We start from the raw sequence: 11517 nt of genomic DNA on the forward strand, positions 1-11517 counted from the left end.
TTCCACATTGAGCGTACTGCGTAGTGCGCTTAAACGTGTTATATTTTTTAAAAATCTTTTTGATGAGGATGTCACAAAGGGAACGCGAAAGAGCATTGCGAGATGCTTCCTATTTCCGCGTCTCCTACTGTCACCCAAACGTGCCGCTCCCATGGTAACGAAAAAACAGCAGTTTGAGTGAGGACCACACGACAGCCGTACAATGTCTGCTTTCGTCAACTGTCTTTCTGAAGAAGACCAGGAGTTCTACGAAATCAAAAACGCAGCTGCGGAGTTTTACCGGGCGAACAGAGTACCCGAGGAGCTTGAGAAAGCACTGGGAGAGCTTTTCTTCCAGAACCCCGAGGACGTCCACGGTTACCTGGTGCATTAAACTTTACTTCCTGATATTTAGCATACGTATATTCAGCCAACCTTATTTGAAGTACGCACTTTCCTTTTATTGTTAATTCGGTGACGTACAAACGAGCTACTACGGTATGTTTACATGAATTTACAGGTGGTGAAGGCCTATTTAAATAGCCAATACATTCTGATTTTCTGTGCGTAATGCATATTTAAGAGAAACGGCCCACAGAAATTACTGTAGCTGTCTTTGACATAAAATGTTGGGGATAGCGATCACTTCAACGGGACCTTAATATTTCAGGATTATATAATACCTTAATCCCTTTTTCTTTTTACAGGTTAGACATATTTTAGTGCTTTATCCATGCGTTGTCTTCGGGGAGGACGTAAAGCATATAGTGGTACAAGTGAGAAAAAATTAAATCACAATCACAATTTTAGAACCATGATACTTAAATAATTCCATAGCCAAGATAAAATTCACACTGTATTCCAACACCATAATAGCCCACAGCAACAAAGAATCTGATTAGTTTGTCCTGCAGCTTTCTTTACTATTTACATTATGTAGATTCTTTGCATCTATATGTGTTCTGTGCATGCATTTTATATTTGTATTGGCTGTACTCTTCCTGAATATTCATATTTGAATGAGTTTTCCCCAACCACTGACTCCCTAGGCAAACTATTTCACAAACCGCTCATCGCAACCACTTATCAGCAGATTGAATGGAAAGGAGGTCTATGATTCAAGAGGGCAACTGTGTGCTGAGGCTGAAGTGTTTTGCATCATCTGCAATAAGGAAAAGGTAAAACTTAATAAATAAGACACAATGCCTTAAAATATTGCACCCCAATACCGATTTCTGAGTCTTTGCATATTTCTCAAATTTAAATGTTCAGATTATCAGTCTAGTTTTTATACTTCACAAAGATAACCCAAGTTCAGTAATTATAAAGTGCAGTTTCGCAATGATCGGAAAAAACCCCTCCGAACCTTTTGGCCCAATGTTGATAAAATAATTGCTCCCTGAACCTAATGTATAGCAACTGCTTCTTCCACCCTTGGCCGCAATCATTGAAATCAAGAGTCCTTTGCATCCATGTGGAGGGATTCTACTCCAAAACTTCCCTTTTTTTTTTTTTTTTTTTTAAGCCACTTAGCGGTCGATTTGCGGGTGAGCTCGAGGTCATTCTCCTGCAGCCAAATCCACCAGCACTTGAGATTAAGGGGGAAAAAAAATTGACGTCCAGGCATTTGTCTGTAATATTTCCTGGTAGACAAGAGAAATAATTGCTCATTTCATCACAGCAATTTATCCAGGACCTGAAATAGCAAACCAACCATCATACTACCACAACCATATTTGACTGGTGGCATGATGTTCAGTAGAGGTGGGTGTGTAAATTTGGTCGGTCTGCCACCTGTCTGTCATCGTCGAACCATCATTGTTATTTTAACCACGCTTCCATCATCGCTAAATTACAATTAGTCACCACTATTTTATAACGGTCAGACCTTGATTTTTTTTTATTTTTTATTTTTTTAAGGATTTTAGATTCTTCTTCTTTGGGGACGCGGCACAAGAATGCACATTTCACCACACACCAGTTTACATGGGCATATACTTTGAGCCCGATTAGAAACAAAAACACTGAAGTGCAAGTACAATTTATGTACTTGTACAGCCCGTGGTGTCTCGAACCCGAGGTTTTGCTTCATTCTTTCACGTCAAGGGTTCAAGTTCCCTGGTGATTGTTTTTTAAAAATTATTATTTTTTTGTATTTTATTTTTATGACATTTATGATTTCTTGCAGCCAATTGGGAGTTGTAAACGAGTCATTTTGTTTCACATCTTTAATGAAGAATTAAACACGAGTAGCTGGGTTTACTGGAGCTATGTATTTGGATTGGAATGTATCCGAATGACGTAACTAGTTTTAATTTTATCAGCGATTTTTAAATTAAGTCTCAGGTTCTGTTTTAATCGCGCCTGTTAGATTTTTTTTTTTTAATCACATATAGTCAACCTCAGCCTGTTTTTTTCAAGTTTTACTTTAAGTAGAGCATTTTAGCCTTTATTTTGGTCCAAGAAAACATCATTTTATTCATCATCTGGTTTTAGTCAGCCAAAACTGTGAACATTTGACCCTTTTACATTTTTTTGTGCACCGATAATGTTGAACATTTCCGTCTGATCAAAAATGATTTCACCGAACATTTTCTTCATCTTTTTGATGAAAAACAACACAATTATAATGAATACATCCAGAAATGGAGCATGTTCTGACAAAGTTTGCATATTTATTCTATTTCGATATATATATAACAGTCCGTTTCAAACTCAGACTAAAATCATAACTATCCCATTTTATGCAAAAGTAATTGCAGGCATTTTTATGTTTGCATGCATTTATTTCGATTAATACTGATGCTAATTCAAATCAAATGTCCCTGTGATGGTTCTGTGAAGACACGCATTTTACCAAATAAATACAGCGGATTGCAAACTCCTAAATTAGTGGTTCCCCACCTCTTTTTTAGCTCTGAACCCATTTTGATACCACATAACTCCAACACAGACAATTTTACTTGCTTTAGTTTTATGATACGTTATTTCATGTTTAAAAAAGTAGGTTTAAAGTGATTCTGAATTATGTGTGGCGTATTATTTTATTTTATTATATCTGGATGAGTTGTTTTAGTTAGTTTTAGTTTGTAGTTCGCATCCGTGTGTACAGTTATTTGTACAGGGGATTTGTATGAACTATCCACCTTATTCCTGAGGGCTCTGACGGAGAAACCAGAGTGCGCCCAGCTGGGAAAATGTTCCCATTTGTTCCAGTGGGTTTCGTTTCACTGAGTTATTTTTTTTTTCCACATCCTTTTCCAAACAATTGTTAGCCCTCATTGCATTGAACAATATCTTGCGTGGCTTGGGAAGTTGTTATTCTGCTGTCGGTTGTACATACAAGCAGAAGTTGAATCTGGGACAATCGAGGGCAATGTTTTGAACTGGCTGCCTGGATGAGAAAAGTGTTGGTGTGACTCCCAAGAGCTTCCATCGCATGCCCGGGAATGAGGAACACAAACTAATTAATCTAAGAGTGTGTCGGAAAAAAAACCCACCTCAACATTGTCCATATGCTTCTTGTTCATTTTGTGGGCAACGTCGCAACACTTGCAGTGAACTTTGCGCTAATATGCTTGCATTGCGACAAACTGCCAGACAAGATTCGCCGGGTGAGTGCCACATTAACATCAAGTACTCTTTTTTTTATGTGTGTCGGAGACATGACACTAAAGTATTTGTCAGCCTCTGAAATTATCCGAAAGATCGCCAGAATGTTTGGGATTTTATGTACATGTCAGAGATTTTCTCGGACAAAGTTAAAGAAATGACTCGGCACACAGGGAAAATTGTCTTCAATATCGCCGAAGGGGATCTCTGAGAGCGAACGACGGTTTAGTTGCTCCGATGATCACACTCTCGGCTCCCTCTCCGTCGGTTCGAACTTTTATTGCAAAATACAAGAAAGACACTGCCCCCGAGATTTGCATACCGCGCCCCCCCGGTCCGGCCCCTTGGTAGTGATCTGATCTACCCGAATACACAAGTCACAGAATTTGCTGATGACAAATGTGTTCCCAAACTGTCTTTTGGTATTCAACAACTCTTTGTTCCCAATTTGTTTATTCCCACTCTGTGATTGAATCTAGCCTTCTTCCATCTGTTCGCGCCCCTTGCTTTGACGTGATTACTCAAGAAAAGGCCCTCCGCCCAAACGGCCGACACCTCTGCGCTGAGTATGTCCAGACATGCCCAAATTAACCGAAACTTTAAACATGATACAATTTTGTTCATAGATTTCTCTATCAGTACCATAAGCGATTTTGTTTGCAAGCTGTAATGAACGCTGATGGCACGGAAGACATTATGCTCATAAAATTCAAAATATTTCGACCGATCTTGGTCGGCACTGTGGTGACTGGTTAGCACGCCCGCCTCACAATGCAGAGGTGCAGGGTTCGATTCCGGCTCTGGTCTTCCTGTGTGGAGTTTGCATGTTCTCCCAGTGCCTGCGTGGGTTTTCTCCGGTTTCCTCCCATATTCCAAAAACATGCATGGCAGGTTAATGGAGGTGTGATTGTGAGCGCGAATGGTTGTTTGTCTGTGTGTGCCCTGCGACTGGCTGGCAACCAGTTCAGGGTGTCCCCTGCCTACTGCCCGAAGACAGCTGGGATGGGCTGCAGCATGCCCGCGACCCTCATGAGGATAAGCGGTTTAGAAAACGGATAGATAGATTGATGGATGGGGCCGATATTTCTAATATTTGCAGCAGATGTTTGAAGGTGACATAAATGGATATGTTAACATCAACTCTGAAGATTGATTGGAGTTTTATGACATTGAGTGACTTGAATCTAGTTAACATGACATGTCCCGGTTATGTGGTTACCATGCTATGGGAAGTCCTTTGGAGTAAGTTTGGCTGGCTTATAGGTCTGCTTTCAGCTAAATATGATTACCGTCGAACCTCGTTACAACGTACTTAGAGGAACATAACGAATCTATACATTATAATGGTAGTTTATTGTGAACATTTCCAATAAAATGGCCACCAACTACAATTTCTAATACAGTATGAACATTTATTGATGTAAAAACATGTAATACAGTATAAACATGTACAGCAAAAGAAAAATGTCTTCTCCAGTTTAGGATATGCCGTGTCCTGAAGCCGTTTACAATCATTTTTCCATCTGTTGGCCTCGAACTCTCCCATGATTTTGTTGCCATTATGTATGATTGTAAGAAATCGTTGACTTTGACAATTCGTAGTCTCGGCTGAGCTTCGTCTGGGAGACTCCCTTTCGAAAGTAAGAGACAATTTCAGCCTTCACAGACAGCGAGATTTACTCCCATAGACCAGGCAACAGCTCTGATCACAAGCTGCAATTGCAGACTGCTGATCATGAACAACTTCCGGTGATGCAGGTCATGCGCCACCATAGTTTAAAGGTGACCTGCTTTTTTATTTTATTTTTTCAATTCTATTTGTGAAAGTAAGACTGATAGGATGCTAAGGGTGCAGTGTGCGCTAACACAAAAATACATCATATTAACATGCACATAGACACACAAATGTTTTGGGTTGGGTTTTTTTTTTCCCACAACACCCCTAGCGATCGACTTGGGAGCAGTCCGCGAGCTCCCGGTTGATCACGATCGACGTATTGGGCACCCGTTCTCACCCTAGGTGTGATTTGGAGTGCAAATACATATAGTTGTTTGTCTTTGTGTGCCCTGCAATTGGCTGGCAACCAATTCACGGTGTACTTACTCCGCCTACTGCCCACAGATGGCTGGGATAGGCTCCAGCATGCCCACGATAAATCAGTTCAGAAAATGGAGGGATGTACGTTGAGGAACATTGTCCTTTCAACTGTTCGACTATTTTCACACGCAGTTGTTCACAAAGTCGTGAACATCGTCTCTTTGCTTGTGAATGACTGAGCAATTGAGGCAAGCTCCTTTTATACCCAAATCATGGCACCCACCTGTTCCCAGTGAGCCTGTTCACCTGTGAGATGTTCCAAACAAGTGTTTGATGAGCTTTCTTAAGTCTTTTTTGCCACCTGTCCCCGCTTTTTTGGAATGTTGCAGCCATAAATTCTTATGTACATTGCTAAAAATAAAGTTGATCAGTTTAATAATTTAACATCTTGTCTTTGTATACGGTATGCAATTAAATCTCGGTTGAACATGATGTGCAAATCATTGTATTTGATTTTTATTGATGTTCAACACAGCGTCCCAACTTCTTTTTAATGGGGTTTGTACAGTACGAGTTACTGCTATTGTTTGGTGCGTTGAAAAGTTTTTATGGATGTTTGGAAGCCCTGCTGTTTCAGTGGTCATTGAACGCAACCTCGAGTCTGAGAACTGCCAAACACGAGTGAGAAGAGTACTTGCTTTCCGTTCCATGCAGCTATTGATCGTCAAATGAAAGCACTTTTTTTTTTTTTTTTTTTTTTCAAAACCTTAAATGAATACAAGCAAGTCATGTCGAACCACTTTCAGTCATTGTGTGCACGGTCTCGAGGCATGGGATACCATTTTTTCCCGGGGTAACTTTTGGCACAACATCTGATTAGCCAAGGAGGAGGAGGCGACAGACAGGATTTGACAAAAACCATAGATTTTACCCCAGTCTTTATTTAATGAACAATATTTTCATCTCGTCTGCCTTAGTCCACGAAACTGCACTCCGTTATTGTTTGTTAATGGAGGTTTAGTCTTGTCTACTTTTCGTCCAGTGAAAAATGCGTTGACGAAAATATTTTCCTTTTCGTTTTCGCGAACAGCCCAGTGTGTCATGATACAGTATAACAACTAACAGGTCGAAATAGACCCTAACGACACAAAAAAAGGTCAGAATTTTCACCAGAGCATTTTATAATTTGGTAAAATTAATGTATTTTATTTCATCTTGTTTAAATGGAAGTTACTGTCAAAATAATAATAAAAAAAATCTTGATGTAATAAACAAATTTTTCAGTACTTTTATGGGTTTAAAGCCTAAAAATGGGTCGGTACCGACCCTAACACAAGAGTTCAAAGGACTAATTTTATTTCTTTATTTCTAGAGGATGTCCTCTGCCGCCATCTCCAGCCATCTTGGGCAAAAGGAGACTTTCGCAAACTGGCAAGCAAAAAGTGAGGAGAGAGCGCACCATGTCATGACTGCTGTCCAGTGGATAGCTGAACCTCTGAATCTCATGCTGAAAGGACAGACCCCTTGCGACCAATCAGAAGTTGACCAGAAACTCAGGTAGAATACAGCTGTTGTCCGTCTGTAAAGTGACATCCGCATCGCCACTTTCAGTTCAAAAATGGCTTGCTTATCAGTGTTGTTTTAAACTTTTAACAATCATTTTGTTTAAAAACAAAAAAAAAAGAGTCACCATTTAAATAAAGAATCTACCATTTGTCCAGTCTCATAAAAATCCAGTGTACATGGCTTTTTAAAATGACCTTGTATATTTTTTCTCCCATGTGCATTTTTTAAATGTTTACAGAGATCATGGAGTTCAAAACAAGAAAGTGCAAATCTTACTCAAAAATCGATAATATGCATTTTGGGTTTAAGCACCAGAACACTATTGCGTGTAAGCAATTGGCCAAAATTAAAATGCTAGCATTTAAAAAAGGATCTTACACACACAATAAAATTGTTCTTGTTCTGTTAAAGGAAGAAAAACCCACACTAGTCACTGAAATATCTTGGAACGGACAAATGCAGTAATGAATCAAAAGCAACAGAAATTACATTTGCAAAAATGAGGTGTTGCTTTGCATTCCAACAGAATATTTTCAAACAGAAAACTATGAAAGAACCCTGGACAAAATGTTGGTACCTTTAACTCTCTGCACATCTCAAATCAAATAATTTCTCTCTGAACCACTTCTTGTGCGCAAACCCCTCCGGCAGTCTGCGGTTTGCCTTCTCTAGATTTCTTTTTTTGAATAGTCCAAAGTTTTGTTCTTAGACATTCTTGAGTGTTTCTAGTTGTGAGGCAACATTTGAGGTGAGATTAACATATTCATTTGACTGTTAGAAACGAGATGCAAAATAACGTTCATAGAGTTTAAATCAATCGAAAATTTGAGTAATTTCTCCAAGAACAATAACAGAACCGTTAAGCGTATGCATACTGTAGTTTTAATAGTTCAGGGGCCAGTTTAAGGGCTCAGTAACCATCGCTACATCTGAGTATTGAAACCAGTATTTTGTAAAAACATTAGTTTTTGCGGCAGCACGGTGGTCGACTGATTAGTAAGTTGGCCTCACAATACAGAGGTGCAGGGTTCGATTCCAGCTCTCTCCTTCCTGTGTGGACTTTGCATGTTATCCCCCGTGCCTGCGTGGGTTTTCTTGTGTACTCCGGTTTCCTCCCACATTCCAAAAACATGCAATTCTAGGTTAATTGGACACTTCCCATTTCCGATCCGCTTTATCCTCACAAGGGTCGCAGGGGTGCAGGAGCCTATCCCAGCTGTCTTTGGGCAGTAGGCAGGGGACACCCTGAACCGGTGGCCAGCCAAGTGTTGTACTCACTTGTCTTTGAGTGGAACCAGTGTAAGTAAGTGATGGGAGACCGCACCTCAGAGCAGCCTTCCATGACAATTGATCATTGACAGATTGAACCAGCTGGCGCAGAGTGATCACAGATTGATCGCGCGAATAACAGCTGAGGATATCCGCCTCAGCAAGGAATCACCTTGGAGAAGGAGATGGGGATGCAAGTGGGTGTCAAGCTGGTGCCCAATTATTTTATCGGCCAGCCAGAAGGCATACCCGGTCAATGTTTGTCAACACTTGCTTGAGATGATCAGACAAGACATCAGGAATTTAAAAAATAAAATCTTTGCAATTTGTGCCATCTCCTGTTGTGTGACAAAACACGATACCATGGTGTGACACAAAAGCCTGCCAAAAAAAAAAGCAGTGAGAGAAATTAACACAATTGTAGCAGAATAGTGGTGAGATACTGTGGAACATGATGACATATTGTAAGTAGTCAGCAGTGGTAAGCCATTGACTAGTGTACCTGGTAGAATTAAATGGACATGGCAGCATGTAGAGGCGTAAATCTTTTTGGACAAAAATTTTTTATATACCGTACATAACATCCAAAGACAATACAAAAGAAGCAGTGCAGTAGAAGAAATGCAGCCATGACAGACCACGATTGACATTGAATCTCTTCCACAATGTTGTTTCCAATGTCACCTTTCATAAATTGCTGACATAAGAATAATTTCCCTCAGACGCATGACAAAGTGTAAAAGGCCTTTTTACACTTCCCTCGCTCACGCGGGCGACAACGGCCGCATTGCAACACGCGCCTTGGTGTCGCGCGGCACCTCGGTGGCCGCTCTGCAACACCTGCCGTGCACACGCAACAAATTGCCGCCACGCGTAGGATGCCGCGCGCATCATCTCACGATTGTTCACCGATTAGTCACATACTGTGATGAAGGCTACTGGAATTGGCTATAAAATGCAAAGGAAATTCCACCCTGTGGTGTCTTTGCCAAATACCAGCCGAAGCGACACCAACGATTTGCAGTGAAACTGCAGCACATTTTCAAAACGAGGCGTGTGTTTCAAACCGCGCCGTGACATTGCTGCATTGACATCTGTATTATGAGGCTCCGCTGGCCAGGAAGGCATCTTCAAGCATTTGGATTCAATGTTGTCAGACACCTCTGAAATTAAAAACAAACAAAAAAAAAAGAGCAAAAGAGAAACATTCCTATTCCTCTGTCATTTCACGCCAGCACACCTGCAGAGCTCTTTCCTGGTTGCACTGTATCTCTTTCTGTTCCAAAACTGATTTTTTTATTTGACCCCGGCTCCCAATTTACACATGAAAGACTAAATGCAGAATGTGATCACAACATGGTTTGTGATGATGAATTATAAAATGTTCAATGTGAAAGCCAAACAAAAATAACCGGCTTTGTGGTGATTCTTTCATGTCTGGTCATTGCACAGCAATTTCTTCCTGGCCCGCCAGCAGGAGGAGAAAGAAATGAAGGAAAAGGAGGAGAGTCCTTCTTCTGGTGAACAGGAGGTTGAAATACCGTCCCCGCCACCTGAAAAGAAGAAAGAAAAGAAGGCTGATAAAAGTAATGAGTAGTTTACACATTTTGGTCACCTTATATAGCTGACAGGACACGCTGGAATATGTGAGGCACTTCAATGAAAACTATTGAGCATTTTTATTGTTTATGGATGGGATGGGAATAGTGAATAGTCTTCTCCCAGCCAATCCTAGTCGCAACCCTCGTTTGCATCAAAATCATCGCGGTCGGAGGCGCAGTCCACACAAGTAACTATGTTCGTGCCTGACATTACAGAAACAGAAATAGACTCGCTATGGTCCGTGCATGACATTGGCAGGTAAAATGCGAGCTCTCCCCTTGCTGATGATATAGTCGGCCATGGGCAATTGGAGCTATTAAGACACGGATCATGCGTCTGTATTTATTAATAAAATACCACGACCTCCATCACACACATTAATGAAGTTCTGCCTGTACCTTGATCACTAAAATTGCTACCACTCCTCTTAGCCAGCCAAAAATTTTGTCTACTTTTTGTCACCAAATTTGCAGATGCGCTTATGGGCGGGACAGAAATGCGGTGAGACGTAGCGTGAACTAGACCATTGTCGGCAAGTGCATCCTGCTTTCTTTTACCAAATTCTCAGATAAATCAAGGACGAGGCAACTCTGTGCGCTGGAACGCACAGATAGATGCAATACATCCCCAAACACACCAGACCAGACTTGCCCTGGCATGAAAATGAAGTTATGCCTTACCAAACTTGGGCCCTTGGTCACCAATATTGTAGTATAGAGTACAATCGTCTACGTCAGGGATGGGCAACTTAAATGCTGGATGGTCAAGCAAGGCGCCATAATTTTATTTTTTTTATTCTCTCCTGGGGCAAAGGGCCGGGGAGGGGTCTGCCTGACCGATATGAGTGGGCGCTGAAAAAAAAATCTATTTTCATGACTTTCATTTTTTTACATAAAGGTATGTTTATCTATCTATCTATCTATCTACAGTGAAACTCCTCTACAATGAAATCATGTTTGCAGCAAGAAATTTTTCACAACAGGGGGTTTTTCACTGTAGCAAATTTGATCTCAGATGTAAGCACACACACACGCACACACAAACGTTTGTGTACTCTATTTTTATTCCAATAGTACATAAGTATGAGCACACACTTATTTGACACTTCATATTGTCAGTGTAGAAAGAAAAAAAGGGAAAGAAATTGCGAAATTTACGATCAGCATTCACTTTCACTTACATCAATTTCTTGGAAAATGTCTTTTATTTTGCTTGCTCCGTCTTTCATTTTGATCACTTTTACCCTCTCTTCCAGCATCAGAGCTCTTCTTGTCTTAGCTGCTTGACATCAAAAGGTCCGTTTTGTAGCCATTTTAGCAATGCAACGTCCATCCTCGTCTGAATCTAACAATAACAAATACTTCCTGGCATGCAATGAACTTTTAAGCCAGCCACGGGGCGCTTCGTAGTCCTCGATGGCCATAGTTAGCTCTCGAAGACTAAAAACCTTA

The 11517-nt window shown here is 40.7% G+C and overlaps 1 protein-coding gene across 2 annotated transcripts in view; it reads left to right on the forward strand.

Moving 5' to 3' along the window:
* Positions 1-11517, forward strand: part of eno4 (enolase 4) — a 24970-nt gene continuing 13453 nt past the window's right edge. Inside the window, exons 1-4 of one of the 2 annotated variants that reach the window (XR_002169682.1) lie at positions 1-364; positions 1029-1157; positions 7002-7186; positions 9917-10050. Coding sequence is in view for 1 of the 2 variants with exons in the window: in XM_019881870.1 (XP_019737429.1) it covers positions 203-364; positions 1029-1157; positions 7002-7186; positions 9917-10050 (610 nt within the window). In the remaining variant the exon portion in view is untranslated. The remainder of the gene's footprint in view (positions 365-1028; positions 1158-7001; positions 7187-9916; positions 10051-11517) is intronic. The other variant, XM_019881870.1, reaches the window with a different exon arrangement.

This window comes from Hippocampus comes, unplaced genomic scaffold (genome assembly GCF_001891065.2).
Source record: "Hippocampus comes isolate QL1 unplaced genomic scaffold, H_comes_QL1_v1.1 scaffold36, whole genome shotgun sequence".
Lineage (NCBI taxonomy): Eukaryota > Metazoa > Chordata > Actinopteri > Syngnathiformes > Syngnathidae > Hippocampus > Hippocampus comes.